Source organism: Benincasa hispida, chromosome 3, assembly GCF_009727055.1.
Source record: "Benincasa hispida cultivar B227 chromosome 3, ASM972705v1, whole genome shotgun sequence".
Lineage (NCBI taxonomy): Eukaryota > Viridiplantae > Streptophyta > Magnoliopsida > Cucurbitales > Cucurbitaceae > Benincasa > Benincasa hispida.
Window position 1 is genome coordinate 21,788,335 of NC_052351.1, and position 26,947 is coordinate 21,815,281.

The 26,947-nt window shown below is 36.5% G+C and overlaps 1 protein-coding gene, 2 long non-coding RNA genes and 1 pseudogene across 7 annotated transcripts; 3 read left to right on the plus strand and 1 right to left on the minus strand.

Moving 5' to 3' along the window:
• Positions 1–8,019: 8,019 nt before the first annotated feature.
• LOC120073482 lies at positions 8,020–10,735 on the plus strand (annotated as a pseudogene).
• Positions 10,736–12,025: 1,290 nt separating this feature from the next.
• Positions 12,026–18,413, plus strand: LOC120073865. 2 transcript variants are annotated; one of them, XR_005480831.1, is made up of 9 exons: positions 12,026–12,463; positions 13,359–13,963; positions 15,228–15,952; positions 16,032–16,181; positions 16,259–16,860; positions 16,938–17,267; positions 17,345–17,638; positions 17,745–17,809; positions 17,900–18,413. It is a non-coding gene; the product is annotated as an uncharacterized LOC120073865 (long non-coding RNA). The 2 variants fall into 2 exon arrangements; XR_005480830.1 differs by lacking the exons at positions 15,228–15,952; positions 16,032–16,181; positions 16,259–16,860; ... (2 more) ...; positions 17,745–17,809; positions 17,900–18,413 and having other exon boundaries at positions 12,037–12,463; positions 13,359–14,007.
• A 1,985-nt stretch (positions 18,414–20,398) lies between these two features.
• Positions 20,399–26,604, minus strand: LOC120073862 (DUF21 domain-containing protein At4g33700-like). Of its 4 annotated transcripts, XR_005480828.1 has the most exons (13): positions 25,978–26,604; positions 25,763–25,839; positions 25,591–25,674; positions 25,349–25,462; positions 24,931–25,017; positions 24,707–24,846; positions 24,515–24,602; positions 24,362–24,435; positions 23,851–23,975; positions 23,509–23,768; positions 21,996–22,057; positions 21,597–21,777; positions 20,399–21,514 (listed from the first exon to the last, which is right to left on the minus strand). XR_005480828.1 is itself a non-coding variant. In XM_039026750.1 (12 exons), exons 1-12 carry the CDS (start codon positions 26,153–26,155, stop codon positions 21,750–21,752), a joined length of 1,317 nt encoding a protein of 438 aa, XP_038882678.1. In that variant the 5' UTR covers positions 26,156–26,604; the 3' UTR covers positions 20,399–21,749. The 4 variants fall into 4 exon arrangements, 3 of the variants coding, with proteins under 3 accessions (XP_038882678.1, XP_038882680.1, XP_038882679.1); XM_039026750.1 differs by having other exon boundaries at positions 20,399–21,777; XM_039026752.1 differs by lacking the exons at positions 20,399–21,514; positions 21,597–21,777; positions 21,996–22,057 and adding an exon at positions 23,212–23,421 and having other exon boundaries at positions 25,763–25,866; positions 25,978–26,601.
• On the plus strand, positions 23,078–25,496 carry LOC120073864. The gene is made up of 4 exons (XR_005480829.1): positions 23,078–23,212; positions 23,475–23,655; positions 23,792–23,838; positions 25,360–25,496. It is a non-coding gene; the product is annotated as an uncharacterized LOC120073864 (long non-coding RNA).
• Positions 26,605–26,947: the final 343 nt, after the last annotated feature.

Genomic DNA, 26,947 nt, shown 5'->3' on the forward strand with positions numbered 1-26,947 from the left:
TGGGATGAGCAGATTTTGATTTAAAATAGGTTTTTCTCCTACTGCTTCGGCGACGTTAATCGGAATTTTCAATTACATCTGATACATTGAATGATTGTTGAGCCAATCTCAATTCTTAAAAAAAAGAAAAAAGAAAAAAGAAAAGAAATCCAGAACATGACGTTGACCATTATCAATGTTATTTAGAGTGGAAAAAGAAGTAAAATAAATGATCATCATAACTTCATAAAAGAACTTTAGTTCGGTTTTCAATTTGTATCCTTGCTGTTTTATTTCGCCTGTTCGCTTCAGTTCACTAACTGGCACTTGTGGCACATATGGTTACCTAAGTTTGGAAAAGTTGGTGCATGAAACTTGTAATTTGACCTGTTTTGAATTTTTAAAAAATTATAAATAACATTAAGGCTGAATTATAAAAAATGTCTTAAAATTTGCTATTTATTTCAAAAAAAAAAAAAAAAAAAAAAAACTCGAACATTGCGATCTCCAAGATCATGAACATAGCAGACTCCACATGAACAACACAAACGGTCTCGGTAACATGCCCAATCGTTTAACAAAAACTATGCGATCGTTTAGCAAAAGTTGCATGATCGTTTAGCTCATCGGCTAGCTGAGTGTCTATCGTATAGAAACACTCCACGATCATCTAGTCTCTCCAAGCTATCGTTTAGCAAATCTAATTTACTTGACAGCCACCAGTGAGAACTTTTTTAGAATAGAAATCTCAATTTAACAACTACTAAATTTAGGAAAATATTTTTCCTTTTTTGACGGTTACCATGAAATCACCAATAACCTCCTACTCAATTGGTTATTAGAGAAAAAGAGATAATTATCCAATAATTAATATTATTATAAATATATATATGATAACCAACTTACTATATTATATTTATAACCTATAGTTTTAATATTTCATCTCATGAAACAAGTACTTGATGTAAATCTCATTTACATTAATCCTCCACTCGATATATCTCATACACCACACTGATCATATCATATATAATCGAATTACCTCTTGTCAATTTGAACATTTCAAATCAACACCAAGAACTGATCATCAACTTGAATCCATTAAGCTACCAATGGGACCTTATTGACCTATAGCTCGAAACTCCAACGGTACGTGAATAACTGACCAAACTCCTTAGTCACGGGATCTACCATCCATTAATTGCCAGGTACTCTACTGAAGACCAATAGCTGTGTTGGGATTGGTGTCCTAATTCTCCCGGAGTCTCATTGTTTGTAATGATACACATTGTTTTATGAATAAAATAACTATTATTTCATTCCGTCATTTACTCATATCCAATAAACAAAGCTCCATGGTTATCTTATATAAACTTAAGCATGTATATGCGATATACAAGTGGATCATGCCTTAAGTGATAACCTAAATAGGTCTGTAGTATAAGGATTAAGGTGGGATACCTGATCCTGGTGACATTACGGATACGGCCCGCTTTGTAGAAGTTTGCAAGTGTTGTAAACTACTACAGATAGTAGATCCTGACCATTCATGTAGAGACATGCGAGCGGGGGTGTCCTATACAAAGAGTTTGTATAAGACCGGATCACAAGATGATTCATCTCTGTATATAACGCCGTTGATGCTGGAGACTTACATCTCACTTAAACGACCATAGGTGTCACGACTTCAATCCCGAGTGTTTTGGGAACTCCTGCCTTTGAGCGCAGTCCTTTGATTAGTATGGGTAAGAGTGACCATATTGCCAACTCAACATGCCTATCTTTTTTGGGACTTGTCTGATCTGGGAGTTGGGAACTCAATACACAAGAAGGAATTCACTCATTCCCTGAAGCAGGGGTAAGTAGATAGATTGCTCCCTTAAGGGCTGATTTCAGGGCTTGAACATAGTGGTCACAACTTTTCTTTGGAAGAGAGAACTCAATCATAGTAGGACTATGGCTTAGAGAATTCAGTGGTATTTAAGAAGTTAGATTTAACTACAGGGGCATAACAGTTATTGACCAAGTTGTACTTATAAGCGATCTGTGAAGGGTTGTCACACTGTTGATTGGTTAAGATGGACACATAATATATTTGTGGTAAAGAGAGTTCAGCTGTCGGTCTTTAGTGGAGTATCTGGCAGTTAAAGGATGGTGGATCCTGTGACTAAAGAGTTTAGTTAGTTATTCATGTACCGTTTGAGTTTCGAGCTACAGGTCCATTAAGTCGTAGCTCAATGGATTCAAGTTGAAGATCAGTTCTTGGTGTTGATTCGAAATGCTCAAATTGACAAGAGGTAATTCATCATTATGATATGATTAGTATGGTGAATGAGATACATCGAGTGGAAGATTAATGTAAATGAGATTTACATTAAATGCCATGAAATAGAAAAAGAGCTATGATTTATATGTTTCATGAGATGAAATATTGAAACTATAGGTTATAAATATAGTATGATAAGTTGGTTATCATTTATATTTATAATAATATTAATTATTGGATAATTATCTCTTTTTCTCTAATAACCAATTGAGTAGGAGGTTATTGGTGGTTTTATGGTAACCGTGAGATAAAAGGAAAAATATTTTTCTAATTTTAGGAATTTTTGCAAAAGAAGTGAATTTGAGATTTCCAATCTCGGAAATTACTCACGAAGAGTTGTCAAGTAAATTAGATTTACTAAGCGACAACTTGGAAACATGGTGGCCACAACTTCTCTTTGGAAGAGAGGACTCAGTCATAGTAGGACTATGACTTATGTTCATTAGAGGATTCAGTGGTACTTAAGAAGTTATAACTACAGAGGCATAACGGTTATTGGCCGAGCTATACTCACGAGCGATCTGTGAAGGGTTGTTGTACTGTTGATTGGTTAAGATGGACACATAATATATCCGTGGTAAGGAGAGTTCAACTATCGGTCTTTAGTGGAGTGTCTGGCAGTTAACGGATGGTGGATCCCGTGACTAAAGAGTTTAGTCAGTTATTCACGTACCGTTGGAGCTTCAAGCTACAGGTCCATAAGGTCCCTTTGGAAGTTCAATGGATTCAAGTTGAGGATCAGTTCTTGGTGTTGATTTGAAATGTTCAAATTGACAAGAGGTAATTCAGTTATATATGATATGATCGGTATGGTGTATAAGATACATTGAGTGGAGGATTAATGTAAATGAAATTTACATTAAGTGCCATGAAATAGAAACAGAGCTATGGTTTATATGTTTCATGAGATGAAATATTGAAATTATAGTTATAAATATAGTATGATAAGTTGGTTATCATTTATATTTATAATAATATTAATTATTGGATAATTATCTATTTTTCTCTAATAACCAATTGATTGGGAGGTTATTGGTAGTTTCATGGTAACCGTGAAATAAAAGGAAAAATATTTTTCTAATTTTAGGAATTTTTGCAAAAGAAGTGAATTTGAGATTTCTAATCTCGGAAATTACTCATGGAGAGTTGTCAAGTAAATTAGATATACTAAGCAATAACTTGGAGTTAGCTAGACGATCATGGAGTGTTCTTAGGCGATAAACACTCAGCTAAGCAATGAGCTAAACGATCACATAGCTTTTGCTAGACGATCCCTTAATTTTTCCTAAACGATTGGTCATCGACCTATATGATAGGTTATTGATTCGCTCTAGGAGTGTTTTGTATAAAATAAATTGGAAGAATAAGTTCTAAGTATAAGTGATGCGTTTATGCTTTGATGCGTTTAAGTAATTGTAACGCGTTGGGGCATTAGATATATGCAGTAGAACATATACAACTTCTTCTAATGACGTTCAAGTTTTCCTAACCAGACCCAAGTATAAATCTAATTAGGTTCCTGGTAAATCCAGGGTCGAACTTAGGGATTCAGTTAATCAAACGCAGACCTTGCGTTGTATCTCTGTAGGGGTTTTCCTAAAGAAATGTGAGAAATGGTTTATTTACACTAAATTGTTGTGCTTGTGCAAGAGATGCAAAAGAGTCGAGTAGTTAGTGATGGATCATGTGAGAATGGAGTTTAATGTAAGTGGATGCGTCGGTCTAAGATGAATGTACATAACCCAGGATGTGATGTGGATGAGATGAAGTAATTTTCTTATCTTTTGTTTATGCGTTAGACTTCATTCAACATTTCTCAATGCGAATAACATACAAAACCTATCTCTAGGATGCATGCGTCTAACACAGAATGCAACAAACACCAGTAAGTTTATCTCTAGCTGTACTAGGCGTCCTATTTGATGCAGCTTAGTTATTCTTTCGAACATTCTAAGTTAAAGATGCTTTTTACCAATTTTTCAAGTTGGCTTAAGCGTTGAAAAGAAGTTTGCATAAAGTGTTAATGCATTCAACATAAACAAGAGACAGACAGGGGCAAAGTGTGATGGATCAAATATATGAATTTTATAAAGAAACAGAGTCTTTACAAACGCAATATTTAACCAAATGAAATGAAAGTGATAAATGAGATGAAGGAAACTGAGTTAAGCCAAAGAATACAATCTCTTGTATTTCTTTGGCTCAATCTCGTTGTGTACAATCACTTGTATAGGAATTGGACGAAGTGTCTTTCTCATGATTGGCTTCCTCCGCTCCCTGACCGGCAGTGGTAGTGGTTCTCAACCCTTTTGATCACCTTGGCACCACAGCACAACTTCTAAAAGACTAAGACTAAGACTACACTATATAGAGAGTAAGGATCTTGATAATTTTCGAACTTTTGATTCTAGAGGGACTTCATCTATTTATAAGTGTTGGTCATGTCCACTTGGTGAATGGGTAGCATTAAACTCCATGCCCTGGTTAGCATTAAACTCCATGCCCTGGTTAGCCGTCTGACTCTCGGAAGCTTTTCAGGCGCCGCCTGCTGCAAGTGCCCATACTTGCAAGTTGTGATGTGACACAATTAGCCTGAATTAATGAATCTTCTCTGCGTTGAACTCCCTCCGACGCATGGCTCATGCGTTACAACTTTTCCTGCGGCACTTGTCTAATGCGTTAGCGTTTATCCTCGCATTGAAATCCTGATATACAATGCGTTAGTACTGCAATATTTAGTAATAAAACTTCTTTTGCATAAGTTTGCTAATGTTTGAATAAATCCATACGTTTCTTCTAAACACGAGGAGAATTTATCATTAAAAACCTTAGTTGTTCCAACTTAAGAGCAAAAATAACTTGTATTTCTACAAGTTATCAGTTATTCCATCTCCCACTTGCTCAATCGTTTACACGATTGTGGTTTTTTTTTTCTACCTCAAACCAAGTCCACACAGAGCCCACCCTTTAGATTCTCATACCGAGAATACCAAGGTAGCCCTCTTGGTGGTGTCATTCTCAACTCGACATTGTCGAGGTTTTGTGGAGGCTGTTCGTGGTATTCAAGACCCTGGCGATTACTGAGTTCTAGTGCGCATTCGTACAGTGTAGCGGTCGTGTTAGACGAGCGTTCGTGGGTTACGGTGTTTCTGTGATCGAGCGTTTGTGATGAAGATGTTGAGGTTGATTCCCTAAAGTCTTGTGTCCTGTAGTTTGTAAATAGTTTTTACGAACGCTTGTGTTGTTAATATATGATATTTACTTCACATCTTGTTTTTTTGCTCAGTTACTTGTTTTATTTTCTTTACCACAAACCAATAAACATAAAATCCCTGGTTATCTGTATATGACTCAAGCATGTATGTGGTGACAAACAAGTGGATCATGTCTTGAGTGATAACCAAATTAGTCTGTAGTATATGGATATAGGAGGGAAATCTTATCCTGGTAACGCTACGAATGCAGCCCGCTTTGTGAAATGGTCACAAGTGTTGTGACTTGCCACGGATGGTCTGATCCTCATCATTCGTGTTGGGGACATGCAAGTAGGGGTGTTCTATACAAAGAGTTTATATAATACCTGACCACGAAGTGTTAACATCTCGTTATATAAGACCGTTCATGACAGAGACTTTACTTTATTAGGATGACCATGGGTAACATGACCTCAATCCTAAGTGAGTTGGGAACTCCTGCCATTGAGGGCTATCCTTTGATTTGTATGGGTGCGAGTGGCCAGTTCGTCGATTCAAACACTACCATTTTTGGGATTCGTCTGATTTAGGAGCTGGGAACTCTGCAACACAAAATGGAATTCACTCCTTCCCCGAGGCAGGGGTAAGTAGATAGATAGCTCTCTTAAGGGCTGATTTCAGGGCTTAAACGATGTGGTGCCATACACTTTTTCTTGGCCCGAGAGGTGTTCACACATAGTTGGATTATGTTGTATTATTCATTAGAGGAATCCGTGGTACTTAAGAAGCGAGATGTAACTATAGGGGAAAACGGTAAATTGGCCCAATTGTACTTACGAGCATCTGTGAATGGTCATCGTACTCATGATTGGTTATATCTGATGGATACAGAAATATATCTATGGTAAGAAGGGTTCAACTGTTGGTCTTTAGTGGAATACCTGATAGTTAACGGATGGTGGATCTCGTGGCTAAAGAGTTTAGTCAGCTATTCACGAACCGTTGGAGATTCGAGCCACAGGTCCATTAGGTCCCTTGGGTAGCTTGGATAAAGTCGAGAACCAGTATCTGCGTTAATTTGAAATGTTCAAATTGACAAGAGGAAGTTCGATTATATATGATATAATTGGATTGGTTAATTATATATGATATAATTGGCTAAATGTATGAGATACATTATTTTGGAGGAAATTAGATATAAATATGATTTATATCAAGTAGAGGAGAAAATACTATAGTAGATATGTGATATTAAACTATAGGATAAAAATATAATTTGATTATATTAATCAATTAATTAATTTGTTAATTATATGTTAATTAAGCAAATTTTCAGGTTTGGACGTGGGTTAGTGGGAATGAGTCGGTTATTGTAACCGACGAAATAAAAGATGAAATCGTTTCATTTTTGAAAAAAACGTTCAATCGTCGTTCAATAGAAAGAGAGAGCGCGTTGGTAAAAAGGAAAACGAACACTTAAGTGTTTTCGATAGCCAATACGATAGCACTCTCCGCATAAACGATCGTCTATCTCGCACCTAAACGATCACACGCTATTTCCTACACGATCGATAGCTTCTCTAAACGATCGTATAATGTGCCGGTTTTACTAAACGATCGTGTACTGTTTCCTACACGATCGTTCAGCAAATCCTACACGATCGTGTAGCTCCTCCTAAACGATAAACATTTCTGCTATGCGATAGCGGCTTTTTCCCTCTCATTTGCTTATCGCCTACACGATTTGTGTTTCCTCCTTCCTCTACAAAATTCACTAAAGCCCACCCTTTGGCTTTTCACTTCAAGAATACCTAGGGCTCTTTAGTGGTGGTGTCGTCCCCGCGGCGTTCGTGTTCGTGCATTGTTCGTGCTACTGTTGTTGACGCTACTGTTGGGCGTTGGTAGATCGCTTGGAGGGTTCCGCTGTGGAGTGTCGAAATGTGAAGAATGTCTTCAACTGGTATGGCACTCTTTCCCTTGTTGTTTTCTTGTTCTTAGCATGCCGTTAATTAATATTTTTTTGCATAATTGTATGTAATATGTATTTCGGTCACGATGAGATCGGAGCGATCCGAATGCGCTCATGGAATTCTTAGATATGAGATTCTTTAATTGGTATCAGAGTCAAGTTCTGATACTCCGATTTCATCTATTGCAACGAAATGAGATTTACATCATGATGGTACATTTCTACGCTATTTAATTGTTAAATTTGCTGTGGATGTGCAGATTAATGGATGTTTTTGGGATGATTAGCCTCAGTTTGATTTAAATCCTTTTACATTTGCGATTGTTTGTAAAGGTCCCTGCGTTTTTGCACATTAATAATCGTTATCGAGTCTGTATTTAAAGTTTGTTTGAAGTTTTGAGTCGTTCGTCAAAGTTCTGGGCAAGTGTTGTGGTTCTTCGAAGAAGAAGGCGATCTAGGGTTGATCGCATCGTGTAGAAGATGTTCTACGTGTTGATCGCATCGTAAAGATGAAGGAGTACGTGATCGCTGATGAACTCATCGGTTAAATGATGGGGTATGCGATCAAGAGTTGATCGTATCGTTTTAACGATCGGGTACACGATCGTTGAGTATCGCCTCGTGTAGACGATGAGATTCTCGCGGATCGCTTAACACGCGGGTGCGCTAAACGATCGTTTAGGTTAGCAAGCTTCATCATTTAGTAACTGACTAAACGATCACTTAGCATCGCAAGGTAAATCGTTTACCTGGTTGCATGCATCGTGTAAACGATGAGATGCTCGTGTATCATTTAAAGCGCGCGTACTTAAGAAGTGAGATGTAACCATAGGGGTAAAACGGTAAATTGGCCCAACTGTACTTATGAGCATCTGTGAAGGGTCATCATACTTATGATTGGTTATATCCGATAGACACAGAAATATATCTGTGGTAAAAAGAGTTCAGCTATTGGTCTTTAGTAGAATGCTTGACAGTTAACGGATGGTGAATCTTGTGGCTAAAGAGTTTAGTCAGCTATTCACGTACTGTTGGAGCTTCGAGCCATAGATCCATTAGGTAGCTTGGATAAAGTCGAGAATCGGTGGTTGGGTCAGTTTGAAATGTTCAAATTGACAAGAGGGAGTTCGATTATATATGATATAATTGAAATGGTTAATTATATATGATATAATTGACTAAATGTATGAGATACATTATTATGGAAGAAATAAGATATAAATATGATTTATATCAAGTGGAGGAGAAATTACTATAGTAGATATATGATATCAAACTATAGGGTAAGAATATAATATGATTTTATTCATTTATTATTAAATTGGTTAATTATGAGATAATTGATCGAATCGAATTACTCTTCTCAATCATGCGTTAGTGGGAGCAGCCGTGTTCGGTTATGGTAACCGAAGAATAAAATAAAAATTTGTTTCATTTGGCAAAAAGTTTGAAAAATTCGCAATCGGTGTGGAAAAGTATCGGTCGCCTAAACGAGAACCTATACGATAGAGTCTCATCGTCTAAACGATCTCACACCAGCGTCTAAACGATCGCCTAGCGTGCCGCATTTTCTAAACAATCGTATACCTTTTACTAGACGATCGCTTAGTAAAACCTACACGATTGTGTAGCTTTGTCTAAACGATAAGCACTCTACTATACGATAGGTTTCTCTCCCACTTGCTTATCGTCTACACGATTAGCCTTTCCTTCTATCTCTACCAAATTCACCAAAGACCACTTTTTGGATTCTCACTCCGAGAACACCAAGGGCTCCAACTGGTGGTGTCATCCCCGCTGCTTACTTGTTCGTGCTTGTTTGTGTTGCTGCCGTTCGTGTAGACGATCATGCTGCCGCAGCTGACTGTTTTGCTGGGTGATAGAGTTCGTAGAGGTTCTTCCGCTGCTTTAAGTTTGATTTTAAAGAGAGTCTTCAACTGGTATGAGAACTCATTCCCTTGTATTTTATTTATTAAAGCATGCCATTAATTAGTGTTAATTTGCATAACTATCTGTTAGAATGTATGTATTGTATTTCGATCACAATGAAATCGGAAAGATCCGAACGCACTCATAGATGCTCTTCGTTAAGAGTTAATTCATTGTTATATGGTTGGTGTCGATAAAGGAAGATTATGGAGGCGAAATATGTATTGGTCCAAATAAAGGAAGCTGGATTTGAGCCTGACATTGTGGTTTATAACAATTTACTTGGTGGGTATGCTCAAGGAGAAAAAATGGGGGATGCTTTTGATATTTTAGAGGGGATGAGAAAAGTGAATCGTGGGCCAAACGCAGCTTCGTTTACAATTTTGATTCAGGCATTCTGTAAAATGGAAAAGATGGATGAGGTAATGCATATTTTCATTAAGATGCAGGGGAATGGATGCGAGGAAGAAGTTGTGACTTATACAACTCTAATAAGTGGGTTTTGCAAGTGAGGGAACACAGACAGAGCTTATGAGATATTGGATAATATGATTTAGAAAGGCCATGATCCTAGTCAGTTGAGTTATTTGTGCATAATGATGTCACATGAAAAGAAAGAAGAGTTGGAAGAGTGTACGGAACTCATATAATAAATTAGGAAGATTGGTTGCTTACCAGACCTTAACATCTATAATACAGTGTTAAGGTTAGTATGCAAGTTGTGGGAGCTTAAGGAAGCTGTTTGACTTTGGGGTGAAATGGAAGCAAGTGGGCTTAATCCAGGTCTTGACACATATGTTATGATGGTTCATGGGTTTCTTAGTCAAGGTCGTCTAATTGAAGCTTGTGATTACTTCAAAGAAATGTTTAAAAGAGGCCTATTATCTACTCCACGGTATGATACTTTGAAGGAGTTAACGAAGGCTCTTTTGAGAGCCCAAAATCTTGAAATGGCAAAAAACATGTGGAGTTGTATAACTACCAAAGGATGTGAACTTAATGTCAGTGCTTAGACAATTCTTAGACAATTTGGATTTAAGCACTTTTTTCAAATGGGCGATTGAAGGAGGCTTGTTCGTACTGCTTAGACATGATGGATGCAGACCTAATGCCACAGCCAGATATTTCTACTAAGCTAATGCACGACCTAAAGAAACTTTACAATAGAAAGCTGTAGAGATCATAGAGAAGATGAGGAAGATGGCTGCAGATAGGCAAATCACTTTCAAAATGTATAAGAGACGGGGGGTGTCATACCCCCTCCCAGATTACACTCTTAATTCAAAAGAGAATGTGAGGACAACAGTTACCAACCCTTTTATGGCACTTACTGTCTAACTTACATCCTTAACCTGTTTAGAAATCCATGGAATATATATATATATAACATTCACCAAACTAATAAAACTTTAAAAATAACCTCAGAACACTAGGGATCAACAACCACATAACTACATCATATTAATAGGTATAGAGTTCAGTGGGTCCCAACATACTTCACTATCCCTAATATGAGCAACACATATGTACAGACATTTACAGAATAAACACCTACAACTTCTCTTAAGACTTTGAACTTTTAACTAGAGTCCTTGAGTAGTAGAACAGCATGACAGCTAACCTCTGGGGAGATGACCACTATCTGGAAAAAGAAAAACATTTGAAAGAATGATCTACTTGCCCAGTGAGTGACTAATAAAACATATTCATCATGCTTGAAACTAAAAACTGCAAAGCAAACTCATACATAAAACATTTTAAAACATAGTATCTCCGAAAAATATAACTAACATAATCCTTAGTTGAGAGAGAATCCTTCTGCTCAATCACTCAACGTCAATCCTTAGTTGGTGTGGAGTAGTCTCAATATTACCAATGTCAACTTTACCTACGTGCACATGGTAATAATTAAGTACCGTCATACCTTAGGTACTATTGCTCAGATACCTTCTCAAGTCTCTCAGTATCAGGTTTAACATAATCATCATAAATACTCATACAGCAAAACATGTATACTTGAAAGCATAAATAGCATAAAACATGTGTTTAACTTTTCTATCATGTGATCATGAATTTCTAACACATGCTTTTAAAACTTAAAATGTGTAAATATTGAGAATCATGCTTTCATAAACTTCTTTAAACTGAGTATGTATTAATAAGCTCTTTGAAAAACTAGTTTGATTGGAAACTACTTAAGCATATCATAAAATGAGGCAAACATGATTTTAAACTTTTAAGTAGACATGTGCTTGCTAAAACATTTGAAAAACACTTAGTTTTATCACTCACAATTTTCGGCTCGATCCTTCGGATTTATAAGCCTATCCTAATTGAACTTGGCCCGAAAATCATATTATTAACTTATGGCTATCCAGTCCAAATACTACATAAACAACTCATTTTACCATAATTCCTTTAACCCCTAAATAATCCCTATTATGGCCAAAATTTAGGGTTTAAGCATCCTTAGCCTTTAAATTATTCAAACAAATTCAAATAATAATAATAATAAAACGACCTTAAATCTTTCAAATTTATTATAAAATACCTTTTTCGATTTAAAGCATCCTTAAGTTCAAAGATAGTGTTGAACAAATAGCTCCAAATTATTTAAATGACCTTAAATCTCAAAAATAGGATTTTGATGATGGACAAAAGATGACAAACATCATCTTCCTCTTTCAAACCACAAATTTTCTGAAAGTTGCTCTGTTTTTTGACAGCTACTTTCAAGCTTTTAAGCTTCGATTTCACCCAATCTAGCCCAAAGCCACTCAAATTTCTTCTACAAAACTCATTAACTACCTCTAAATTAAATTACCCCAATAAGTTAGAGTTCACAAATTACCTTGGATAGCTTAAAATTTCAATTGAATCTCGACTACCCTATTTCTGCGAAATTTTGCACAACCCATTGTTTTCCTCAAAATTGATGGCCTTCCCAAATTCGTTCTCCTTAAGCAGTCCTTGAAGTTCTTCCTTACTCGATTCTTTTCAACATTCATGAAGCAAATATCCCAATTGATCAACTGGTTTGAGAGAAATTCTTCAAATTCTTTACAGGTATACAACTCAACCCTTAATTCATCAATTTCTAAACCAAATTCCCTCAATTTCTTACATTAAACTCATAAACAACTTCTTAATTTACTAACATGAGGATTTGCAGCTTTAAAGTTCCTCAAATACTTCAAAATCAGCTCCCAAAACTACTCCTACTCTGCTTCAACTAAATTCTCGTATAGCCTTGGTTTACCTACAAATTCGCTAGTTTTCATCCATACACAGACATCCTTCATGAAAACTGTTAATAGACCTCTTTTCATGATAACCCCAAAATTTCAGCTTCTAATTCCTTTTCTACAGCTCGAAGTCGTCAAAATACCACAACTTGCTCGAAATTGTCCGAATTCAGACCAACCTCAAGTCTTTTTCCTTTTTTACCATCTTTTCGATTGAGATTCACTCCGGAAGCCCTAGGTTGTCTTCTCCACTCAATTTCCTATGGGTTTATGCAAAAATTCAAAAATTGCACGATGAATTTCTGAACATGGACCTTCACAATCTGCTACTTTATATGCACTTTCAACACCTTTTCTTCTCGTTAAAAATTTCAACAGCTACTTTAAATTGATTACCCCGTTCAATTAGGCAAATTATTCCCATTTTGTTAATACTTATAAATTAATCCCTTTTAATTTATATATAAACAAATATTAAATAATTTTCTCCCAATTCCACATTTAATTCTTACTTAATCACTCCACTCTTCCAATTACTTAACCAAATTTCATCTCTTTTCTTTTATCACCTAGAAAATTTCCTTTTATTTGCATATTCACATATTCCTTTTTATTGAAACATCTTAACAAATAAACCTACCTTATTCAACATGCTTTTAAAACAATAAGTAATTTTGGAAATTGTCAAGCATAGTCATTAATTCTAGAGTTCACAGGGGAGAGAGATTTAAAAGAGAAAATCAAGACCAAAATAGATGGAAGGAAAAGAAGAGGACGTAGACGCCGATGGAGCGGAGCTCACAAGAAAACTAAAACCCTGTAATTTAAGAGCCTTGTCCCGATGAAAGATTCATTTTGCAGTTTCTGTAAAAGATTTGTCTTCAATGATTGGTGCATCATAACTGCTACTCGAACAAGCTCCCGTCCTCCATCATTTTACGGAATTGATGAGAAGTGTTCTTTGGCTTTTTGTTTCGGTTTATTGCAGCCGATATCAATGATAGGTGTATTCTGTTAGTGAAGAGACTGCACGTGGGATCTTGTGGTCTAAAACTTACCACAAGGAGAAGAGTAGGCAAAACACCTTAATCTTGGTGTTGCTAAGTATGAAGATCAAGACAACTGCTTATTTTGTCAACTCCCTATGATGGCATTTTGGTTGCTAATTGCTTCCATGCTCAGCATCTTAGTCATTTCTTTCGATTTGCACCAGAAAAAGAATGATATTGCTTCATTGACCAATCTCCGTGGGACAGGGACCGGAAGTTGTTATCTATATCAAACTCTTCTTTGGAGTTTTTTCATCCGTTCAAATTTGGAGGTATTACAAAGACCACCATTTACTGCTGGGTGGAGGGTTATGAACTGTGTTTTTCATTTTATTTTTTGCTTATTGTGATTTTTAACCTTGCTAGATTTCTTATTGTGATTCTTGTTGATCACTCGATGAAGCAGATTCCTGCTTCATGTGCATAGATGATGGTTTTTTATTTTTCAGGATAAAGATATTGTTTAAAAAATGAAGATGGATACCCATTTAACCATCTGTTGTGTAACTGTGTTTATTGCACTGATGGAAAAGTGATTATTACCTGATGGATTAAGAAAATAGGTCATAGGTGGTTTCAGACTCGTTCATAATCTTCTTCATAAGCCAAAGATAATCACAGGGGTTTAAGAGGATAAATAATCTTCTTCACAAAGACAAATTACAACTCAACATTACTTTTATCCATCTAGAACAAAAGTAATGGAAGATTTTACATTCTTAGGCCAAAAGTATGTGTTTTTACATTCTTAGGCCAAAAATATGTGTACAAGTACAACTTAACTCAATTAAAGAAATTCAATAATCTCGCATTTGTTCAGAACTTTCTTGATCTTCCAATCAAATGACTCGAAATTAGCCTGATCAAAATGATTTCAAATGTTTTTCTGTACGGAAAATACTTGTAAAATTTGTACGGATGATCCAAAAATTGGGCCCAAAATGTCAAATGACCCATTTTTAAAAAATAATGTCAATTGACCCTCTGCTGACATCATCCTCATACCAAATTACATAAATTGCCCTTACTTCTTCGTCTTCTTACCTTTTTACTGAGAACCCACAAAAACTAAATTATTCTTCATTCAAATTTTTCAAGGCTAACAGCTTCGTAGTGCTCATAAACGAAAAAACTATTTCCGGTTTGCAAACGATTCTATTGTCGTCGACAAATCGAATCTTATCGGTAAATCTTTCAATATGGTTTTTTTTTTTGTTTTCGATGTGTTCTGTGGTTGAAGACGAGTAGAAAGAGTTTGTGAGCGAGATAAGTGAGAGTGAAATCGGTAGAGCGACACCGGAAAGAGCGAATGTGAGCGAGATAAGTGAACCTATGGTTTTTTTTGTTTGTTTTTTTGGTTTTTGATGTGTTATGTGGTTGAAGATGAGTAAAAAGAGAGAATGTGAGGGAGATAGTGAGAGCAACACTAGAGAGAGCGATTCTAGCGAGAGCGATGCCAGCGAGATTTAAACAGAATGTTGTTTTACATTTTTTTTTCTGAAAGAGTTTACTGATTGAATTTTTTAATAAATGCAGGAGTGATTTAAGATGGCTACACGTTTCAGAATAGCCAAAGCTGACTGATTTTTCGGTCAAGTAACCAGCTTGGCCATATTGCTAATGCAAACAAGATTGTCAAAGAGAAACTCACGCCAACGCAGTTGGCCATGTTCAAGAGAACAGTTTTTGGGTGATTTGTTGATGTTGATATGGTGTTTAACAGCTCAATTGTCCATCATATGTTACTTAGAGAAGTGAAGGGGACAAAATCAGACTCAATGTCATTCTCTGTCTGTGGGAAGGTTGACACCTTTTCGAAGGATGACTTTTTGGTGATGACTGATTTGTAGCAATCCCCATCACGAGTTGATTGGAACCAGCAGTCCTCATATGAACTTGCTATCAAGTATTTTGGTAATCGAGTGACGAAGGACACTTTACACCTTCGTGAACTTGAAGAAAAATACAGGGACTTAGAGTTTGAAAATGATGATGATGCTGTGAAGATTAGCCTAGTTTACTATACTGAGGTCACAATGATGGGGAAAATAAACAGAAAAATGCCGTCAACCTCAAACGTTTCAAGGACGTTCAAAACTTGGAGTACTAGTCTTGATTGGGGTACCATTATTTGGGAGAGGACATTGGATGCCCTAAAGACTTCCTTGAATGATAAGAGCAGTCTATACAAGACGAGGGTCAAAGCAAATAAAAACTACGTTGTGAAGTACTCCTTACGTGGATTTCCACAAGCGTTCCAGGTAAATTTGATTAACATAATAATCGTATTGTTTGATCTAGAATTACTATTGTTCTTAATATATTTTAAATTTTATTTAGGTATGGACGTACGAGATCCTAGCTTTATCGATAGCTGAGAACATTGCGGAGCGAAGGAGCAAGGTGGCTTTGCCCTGCATATTACGATGGTCATGCTCCCACTCAGTGTCCTTCAAAGTACTTGAGAGAGAGATATTTGAGTCTAACAATGTACGTTTACTCTATGCATAATATGTTTATCTGATTGCTAAATTGACACTAACCAGTTTACTGGGTTGTTAATGCAGATAAAGGTTAAAGAGGGCATTGTGATGTCAGATGTTGAAAGAGAGTTTCGGGATACCCCAGTGGAACGACGACCTATATTTAAGCTAGGTACGGATGATGATAGTTCTGAAAGTGGAAATAGTTCGACGAGTGAGGGGGTAGTCCCGAGAGTGAAAGTGGCAGTGATGACCATCGTGGAGATGACAATGATGAGGTTGTCAGGATGGAGGGAGGGGATGAACCCGAGCATTCTGAGCACGAGGATGCTAAATATGGAAGGGTGGAAGGAGGGATATACACATGTAGTGATGATATGTTCCATGATATGACGGGGGATGTACGCAAGGAGGACGAGTTGAACCAAGTTGATGTCTTTCTTGCAGACTCTGGTATAGAGCGACCTGTGGATGAGGAGTGTCCTGAGCGTGCTGCCCGCCACAGAGAGGGAGCCAATGTCGATGAGTCTATTTATTCATACCTGCGGTCCAATGACAGCTCACTATCGAGGTTGGATGGTCGTATATCGGGTTTAGATAGTCGTGTATCTAGTATGGAGGAAAACATGACTGACATGAAAGGGCAATTGTCGGCCATCCTGTCATTGTTGCAGTCTATGTATAAGGTTTGCATCATTTTATGTCTTTATGTGTTTAGCTTTTACGTGTTCGTGAACTCACCATTTTACTTTACTAATTGAAGGGTTCTACGGTGAATGAGGAGACGACCAGATCACCCATCCCATATCGGGATCCCGATATGACTGCGACTGCCTCTGACACTCCTATCCCCATCCCCCTTCTATAGCCCGATACCACCACTTTACCTACTCCCACCCCCCTGTACAGCCCGTTACCACCACTGCCACGACATCACCGATTGACGTCGAACCTATACTGGCTGACGTCCCACAAACAGAGTCTGACATGTCTGTCTTACTTACCATGCCACATACAGAGGCTAACATGTCTGGCATCCCAGAGGCAGACACTTATGGGATTGTTACGACCATAGAAGGAGTTCCACTGATGAGTAATTTATTGATCAGTAATCTTTGTTTATATTTTTATATTTTTTGATGAGTAACGTTTTTTTATCTGTTTATGTAGGAATCTCGAAGAATTAATCGTAAGAGAAAACCGGTTGATAAATATATACCCCCAGCCCAAGTAAAGAAGAAAAGTGTGGCTAAACATCCTTTCCCAGATGTAGCTACGTCAATATCCAGATCGATCGTCACATATAACGTAGCACATGATGTTCCACACAATATCCTGACAGAAATGATGGGCTGGATCTCAGACGACAATACAGACAATGAGGTTCGAGAGAACTCCATCAAACCACTCGCCAAGCAATTCTCCAAGGAATTGATTACCCCGAATTCGTTGGTCGAGTGCGATGTAAGTGTCTTAGTCTTTACGTCTTTACATGTTGGCTATCTTGTACTTTTACTGACATATTATTTTTTTGTGCAAACCATAAATACTTTATTTTATTTTATGAAAGATAAATTTTATACCCGTCCCGACATGTGCATGCACAAGTTCACCATCTTGCCAATTGGTTTAACGGTAAATTTTGATATTTCGTTTCTTAACTTCTCATTTTGTTAAGTTTCCTGGTCTTTACTTTTTTACTTAACTTCTCATTTTATTTGACAGAGTCACCTTAATGCTCGTGGCGGGGTATTTAAATGAATAAAGAATAAGTCACTTCTGGAGGCTGCCCTAGCTTAGGAAGATGAAGACACGTATAAGGACTACGTCACCGGTAAATTCGATGTCAAATGGGCAGATGTGGATTTCGTTTATACGAAGATGAATAACAGTTCTGGATGATCCTTGCAATGGACATTAACAGAGGCCACATATTTTTGTTCGATTCACTTCCGTCATACACACCAATGACAAAGCTGGTGAATTGGCTAGAGCCATTGACGGTCATAGTACCATCCTTACTTCACTATTGTGACATGGATCGATCGAAGCCAGACCTATCCACAGCCCGTTGAATCTCGCGACCTATAAACGTCGACATATAACACGGGTCGCTTGATTGTGGCATCTTCGCAATAAAACTACTGGAACACTTGGTGACTGGTGCTGATCCATTTGTAATCACTCAGGAGAAGATGAGTGAATATAGGATGCAATTAGCGTGTCAGCTATGGGCAAACACTCCATATTTTTTATATGTATAGAACATTGTATTTTTTATTGTATGTAAAAATATTCATTTATTTTTTTATATATGTAAAAATATTCATTTATTTTTTATGTATGTAAAAACATTCATTGTATAATTGAACATATATTTTTTATGAAAGTTCAAAGTTTAATATCAGAATTTTATCAGAACATGCATTTTTTATTTATAATAGAGCTACTGCTTTTTTCATTGTATTATTGAACATCTATTTTTTTATGTAAGTTCAAAGTTCAATATCAGAATTTTATCAGAACATGCATAATTGAGTTTAGAACATTATATGGTTCAAGGTTCAAAGTTCAAAGATTGAGAAAGCGAGATGTTGAGAGAGGGTGAGATTGTGAGAGAGAGAGAAATTGAGAGAGCGGGATTGTAAAAGAGAGCGGGATTGAGAGAGCAACATGTTCAGAAAAAGCGAGATTGAGAGAACAAGATGTCCAGAGAGAGCGAGATTGAGAGAGAGCGAGATTCATGGAAAGCGAGATCGTGAGAGAGAGCGAGATTGAGAGAGTATTTGTTATCCATTTTGTTATAAGTATGACAATTGAGAGAGTATGAAGTCATTGTTTTTTTGTTATACTTATAAAGATTGAGAGAGTATTTGTTATCCACTTTTGTTACAAGTATGAAGATTGAGAGAGTATGAAGTTATCCATTTTTGTTACAAGTATGAAGATTGAGAGAGTATGAAGTTATTGTTTTTTGTTTTCAGTATGAAGATTGAGAGAGTATGAAGTTATCCATTTTTGTTACAAGTATGAAGACTGAGAGAGTATGACGATGGAGAGAGTATGAAGATTGAGAGAGTATGAATATTGCTATTATATAAATACTCCAGCTTGTTATTGTTTTTGGTTTACAAGATGAAAGTATGAAGTATGAAGTGTTACAAGTATGAAGTATGTTACAAGTATGACGTATGAAAAAATGATCAATGGTATTTATAACTAAACTGGATGAGGGATGTTTGTGTCTTGGTCTCTGGTATTTTCGGCACGTCGCACGGTTGTAAGTAGTTCAGTACAATTTTGGCGGTTATGTCCATAATTCCCACACCGACCACACTTCATTTGTCTGCGAAATTCTCCTCTGGATGGTATTCTTCTCACTCTCCATTCCCAGCTTGTGGCATAAACTTCGGAGGAAGGATAATCTTTTCTACGTATCCAGAAGGTCTTTTCCATTCAGATATGTAGCCAAGTGGATTTATAGGCTCCGCATACGCAGTTATTAGAGAGTCAACTATATAAAATTGACTGCAAAGGCTGTGGGTGAGTATATTTCTTTCCTTGGCAGCAACAATTGCATGGGAACACGGGATACCAAGTGAGTCGAATTCCTTACACGTGCATTCCTTCGTATAAAGATTGACAATACCGTTCAATCGATTATCTTGCACATGTACCCGATAACAATCAATAGGCTCCACTCGATATCGTCTGCCTTTATCAGCTTCACTTGCCAATCGGGTTTCACAGTAGTCAGAGTGCAAAGTCGTTCGAGATGCCCAGTAATTCCTTCGTTCGTAGAACCATGATTAGAGCATTTCTCTAACATGTTCAATCAAGCATACTATGGGCATCAGTCGATACTCTTTAGTTAAGGAATTGAAACACTCTGCACTGTTGGATGTCATGTTATCATATCTTCGTTCTATTTGGTAAATCCGTGCCCACCTTTGAAGACTGATGTCTTCTAAATATTTCGTGACAACACTATCTCTAAAACTGCGGAGTTCGTCCCATTTTGTCTGGAACTCTATCATGCGAAATGCCCTTGCTGCATCTCTAAATATCCCAACAACCGTGCTACTCTTAAAGTTTGTAACAAGATTTTGTTCTATATGCCATGTGCTCAATCCATGAAATGTTGTGGGAAAAAAATGCACGAATAGCATTGCCGATAGATCCATCCTATTAGACACAAACACCAGATTATTGGGTTCTCCGATACTGCATTTCAAGTTTGACATAAACCATTTCCATGATCGATCGGTTTCATTGTCCACTATTACATATGCTAGTGGGTATAATTGATTGTTCCCGTCCATAGAAACCGAAACCAATATGGTGCCTTTGTATTTTTCTTTCAAGTGCGACCCATTAACAATAATACAAAGCCAACAACTTGCAAAACCTCTAATACAAGGCCCTAATGCCATAAACATATACTTGAAATGCACCTCATCTTCAAGTTTGATCTCAAAGACTGTACTTGGATTCTCTATTTTTAGCGCTTCTCCATAGGCATGTAGTATGAAGTATGAGTATTCTGGAGTACCTCTAGCGAGATCATATGTGGCTTCCCTTGCACGTCACGCTTTATCATAACTTATGTTCACGCCATAATCTCTCCTCATATCCTCAACGATATGACAAGGTTTATAAATACGTCCTATGCCCGTGAACTTATCTTTGATGAGTTGACCAACTATTGTAGTAGTTGCTTGTCTATGGTCGTGATTCAAAATTTCTATGGAACATGTGTACGAACTACAGTACTTTGTGATCTTGAATATATCAGACCCTTCCATTTTGACTGCACGAAGGCTCCACTTACATGTCTCCCCAATGCATTTGATAGTGAACAGAGATTTGGTTGATTTCCTGACCTTAAATTCAAAATTTTTGTTGTTGGACAGAATAGACAATCTCATTTTCAAGTCCTTTTTGCTAAAAAATAGTTGACCAACTTCAACGTCCTTTGTCCCAGATGAAGAGGTGCTAGGCATAATCAACTCTGTCCTATGACTTGAAGACACAGATGGTAGAACCAATGAAGCTGTTGTAGAACGACGCACATCTCCATGATCACGATCCATTTCATTCAATTCTGTTGGTTGCTCATTCACATCCACATCCACTGAAAGACCACAATCCATATAATCGAATGTTGATGGTACAGTGTTGGTAGACAATGGAATATCATCCTCTTCCCGACGAAACTGATATGATTCCTCGTATTGTCTGTCCACAGCCGTATCATCATAACTCATATTTCCAAACCCCATTCCAACCCTTTCGTCTGTTTAGACTTCAACATTACAGCTATCTGAAGTCTACTAAGCTCTTCTCGCAAAAGAAAGAAGTGAAGATCATCATCATCCATTATGTATTGTGGAGGGGCTTCAAATTCAAGATTATATTTAACCTTCAGGATAGAATCAAACTCTGAAGAACTGACTTTTGTAGCCCTGTAAATGCGAGATTTAAGTTCTTCATGATTCACTGTAGGGGGCACAACAATTCCTTTCAACTGTCCCCCAATATATGAACTTTCATTCTCATCCCATTCACCTCCAAATCAAATAAATAGACACTTTTCTGTCATCCTACAAAGCAAGAGAACATTTGTCATTAAGTTGTACAAGCAATTGAAGTGTATTCTCGCTCTCTCTCAAAATCTCGCTCTCGCTCTCGCTCTTGCTCAAAATCTCGCTCTCTCTCTTACTTTTCCTCTTTCTTACTCTCTCCCAATACAAAATTTTGTAATTCTACCCTTCCAGAAATAACACATAAAAAATAATTAAACAGACTCAAAATAATTTACCTTTCTGAAAAAGTTGTTCCTTTCTGAGAAAGCCTCGTCTTGGAAATCCCCGTTCGAAAAATCTTCGTTCAACAAAACACCGGCGAAAATCAGAGAAGTAATCACCTTTGAAATGAAGTTTAGAGTTTAAATAAATCACCATTGTATTGTGTTTAGGTATTATTGATTTGATTTGAGGGTTCCGTCGTGACATTTTGTCAAATCAACAGTACACTGACAAACAATCACATCAAACCAGGGAATTTCAAGCGAGAGCAAGAGTGAGAGCAAGAGCATTTAATCAGACAAGAGCGAGATTTACCACGTGAGGCCGGTGTAAAGACAATTTACGTAATTTGGTTTGACGATGATGTCAGCTGCGGGTCAATTGACATTATTTTTTAAGAATGGGTCATTTCACATTTTGGGCCCAATTTTTGGGTCATCCGTACAAATTTCCCAAAATACTTGAGTTGACACATGCCATTTTTTTTTAAAATGATTAAAGAAATATATATATTTTTGTGTAAAGAAGTATTGCTCTCATCTATACAACACAAATTCTAAATCTCACAAGACAGTTTGCTCTGACAGGCAGATATAAGCATCGCTATGAATTAATCTGTACAGGATCCTAACCATTACAGCTGAAACGTTAGATCGTGATTCAATCTGAGTCCACGGAGATTTTGCTTTGTGTTTTATCATTAATATGATTTATCTCTACCTTAACCTTTTTTTTTTTTTTTTTGGTTTCAAATGTATGCATTCTCATCGTTTCGTCTTATTTATAAATAAAGAAGATGATAGTTTTAATTTTTGCTGATTTGAAATATCTGCTTGGTGCAGAAAGCACTTGGATCAATTTGAAATAGGTATATCCATCTGATCCAACAATTAGCGTGGAAGTTCTATGCCAAAGTCTAGTACTACTATGTGGTTCTATCACTATGTGAGAAATTCACTTCTCAAGGAATATAAAGTTCCTGACATCTGCAACTTTATGTATGTAAATTTCTCAATAGATCAATTACCCGAGAACTGTTACTTTTCTTTCAACTTAAACTACTTCTACCTTTCCTTTAGTTTGGCAATTCTTGCAGGGTTATGTTTCTATACCTTGAAGAAAATTTCTGCATTGAGCTTAAATCTTCTACATGCCTATTTCATCAGGCAGTGTCAAAGGGAACGTGGGAAACAAGAAACTGATGTTATACTTCTGTCCATGGAAAAGTGAGGTATAAACTTTCAAATGATCATGTCAAAGTAATAATAGGTTCCTTTTCAAGTAGAAAAAATCAAGCATTCCCTTTAGCAGTTGCTAATATAATCTAATTAAATCAATGTCTTGTATCACTTCATTTTTTTTTTTTTGAGTTCTTCCTTTATGTTGACTTTTAGCAAATGACCTCTAAGTGCGATTATCTGTCTCATCATAGATTTCCTCCTGCAGTGAACATCAATTAAGACTAGAATAATCAAACTTTGTAACATTGATAGGAAGATAGAATTGTAGATAGAGGATGTGCTATACCTGTAAAAGCTCCTCAATGACATCTTCAAGTGTTATGATGCCGATTGCTTCCCCCTCTTCAGAGAGCTTGGGCAACAGGTCATCGGCAATATGCAAGACCTCTGAGTTGAGGTCTTTGGACCATTTTTTACTTCCAGAGAACTTTCGGTAGGAATTACTACGATCGACAAATGTGTTTAACCTTTTTAGCGATCTCTTGCTCTTTAAACTCTTTTCCTGTTGATGATTTTCACCATCGATATCCACTTTCACATCGTTTGCTGCATGTTCATTTGTGTTATAGGTATCATTGTCAAAGTGAAGAAGCCAAGTTAAGTAGAAATGAAAAAGGTAAATGCTTACCCTCAAGTTGATTTCCGTTGACAGACTTCTCTGGATTTTCTTTTTCTCTAACGACAACAGCCATATGACTATGACCTTTCTGGAAATCATTTAGAATGTCGTATAATGGGATTGTTTTTGAGACCCTGATGGACAAGTTTGGATTTTTAGTGAAAATGAAAGTTCTTTTTTTCTTTCAACTAGGAAATGCGTTTTATATTTAGGTTTTGTAACTATGTTCTTCGATTTAACCCAAGTGAAGGGGTTTCTATAATCACATTAGCCTAAATGAGCAGGCATTCATTTGTATGTTAACATAAGCCTAGTGGGAAGTAAACAAGGAGTCCAGAAAGAATCCTCATTTTGCTTACTGCTGCATTAGTATCCATTACTGATGATTAAAGAATAAAAAATCATATGGCTGATAGTGATGGGGAATGATGTGGTAGTCCAGCTTCTCTTAGATCAGCTGTGTTATCTGAAAATACTTCCTAATATGGAGTATACAGAAAAATTAGGGGCATAAAAGTACCTTGGAATTTTCCGAATTGGGAAGTTCTTAATTGGTACCCCATCTGGTGAAAGCCTAGTTATTAAATTTTTCACCTACAATTTAAATATGAAGATTTCAGGTAAAAGAATGTTACTGTTATTATTATTACTAATTGGCATGGATGAACATTACCAATATGAGGCCAATGATATTTGTAGGGCGTTCATAGAACACAGGCACTCTGCTATGTCCTTTCTCCAGAATTAACTTGATCAAGTTGCTGCATTGTTTTCATCAATATATTTATTAGGATGGAGGAAAGAAGAAGAATGAAGTTGGTGCATTTCTCTGTGGGGAAGGTGATGATCAGCTTAGGTAGTAAACCTGTCAAGGTTAGCGTTAATATCGATCCCAAAAGTTTTAGAAATGGGAGTCATGACATCTCTCGCGACCTTCTCAGTGAGTTCTAGTGCTCCTCCTATTATGGTTGTTTCATCTCGTGTCAACTCTCCTCCTTTTCCAGCCTGCAGTTTTAAGGAACCAAACTTAGCCTCACAAAAGAGAACATGAGTGAGAAAGACAGTTTACTTGTGTTTGAGACAAATTACCTCATTTCCATGAAAATCTACAAGTGTTTTCAGTTCTGCTCTACGAAACAAAGCTTTATGGTCTTTACCCAATGAAAAGTCCAATAGCTAGTCAAAATGAAATCAAACAATCAATTTTTTGGGTTTTTGATACTGTTCTGTTTCCACCCACTTGGGGACTAAAACTGCGATTCAGTTCATTCTTGAAAAATTGAAATTAGACGGCATGAATTGAGACTCGTGTATATAGATATGCATATGTACTGTTTTTTCTGTTTTTTCTTTATCGTTATGTTTGTTAACCTTTTCTTTTGTTATGCCATGTACTTCTACCCTACAAATGTTTTAAAACTAGATCACAAAACAAATATAGTGAATGAACAACTTTTTGTTATTAAATGTGCTTTAGCAATCAAATTTGGCTGAAGAAAACAATTACCTTGCTTATAGGATATGCAACAGGAAAGCAAATACAAACAAGAACCCTTACAAAAGGGGTCACTGTTGCACCAATTGCTAAACCATATCTAGAACAAACAGCTTGAGGAATAATCTGCAGAAAGGAAGCAACACATAAGAACATGCCCTTAACCTTGTTCATTAACTTGGCCTAAAAGCTACATAACTTGTTCTCACTAAGAATACTAACAAAGGTAATTAAGTGAAAGTTTGATATATCACCTCACCAAATAATAAGATCAAAGTGACAGAGATCAATATAGCTCCCCAAGCTGTCACCAAGCTGTCCAAAAATATTGGAAGTGCCTGTTAAAGCAAATGCAAAACTATGATGTGTTTTCTTCAGCTGATACAATACAACAAAAAGCTTAACTTTCCAACAGTTTACAATTACCTCCATGGCTGCAGCATTACAGATCAATAAAGTGCAAAGCAGCAAGTGTTGTCTTCTAACAACTGGCAATATCCTTGCTGTCATGTTGATGAGAGATTGCCAAATTCTTGTTAGTAGCAAAGATTAAAAGAAAAACCCCATTGAGAAAGAAAACACATAAATTTTTCCCCAGGAAAGTGAAATAAAAAGGATGAGAATGAAGAAGAATAGATGACCAGCATGTTTACGGTGACTTGGTTTTCCAGACTTGGCAAGAACTTCAATCTCAACAAGGCTCATAGACATGAGCCCAAGAGTGAGGCCAGACATCAACCCAGCAAACAACACCAAGAAGATGACTATTCCAATGCAACCGAAAAATCCTGTAGTGCAGCAACTATATTCCACTCCCATTTTCAGTACTAGCTGCTTCTTCTCCTTGACTTGTTGGTGTTGGTTCAGAAAGAGAAGCTTCAAAAACTAGCTAAAAAAGCTCTGAAATTCTTGGAGACAGGAAAAAGAAGACATCCTATGGTTGTTCCATCTCAGATTCTGTATGGTTAGTTAATTGGTGTGTGGTTAATTTGGTTGGTATGTTTAGCTTCTTTTGTATCAGAAGGATTTCACTTCATACAAGGTGATTTGAATCGTGTTTTTATACTTGAAACTTTTGCATTTCTACAATTTTAAGCTGAGTTTTTTTTTTTAATGACTTTTGAGGATAGGTTTATCCAAAACACCATTGGTAGTGTTTTACTATACAATCAAACCAAAGGAGAATTGAGCTATAGATAATAAAGTGCATTTTATTCTATTCTAGTAGGCAGTATGTATTAATCTTTTGTTAAGCTTCTTTTAATTGTGCTATTTGTTAATAGCAACAAGCTCCCTATATTGTTATGATATTGTCTTGGGGTAACTTCTTATTGATTTATTTTTGGTTTCACCTACTCAAAATAGATTTATATTAATAGAAATAATTTTCTTCATTTTTATACTATGGATCTCTTCTTTCGACTTAAGATCTCTTTTATTATGGAACGTGTTCATTATGTTCCATTTCCTAGAAAGTTGTAGAAATTCCCACCTTAGTGAATCATAACCACTCTCCAAGTGCAAACTCTTTGTTTGTTTTTTTTTGTTTTTTGTTTTGTTTTGTTTTTTGTTTGTTTTTTTTAAATATTACACTCTTGAACTAAGCATTAA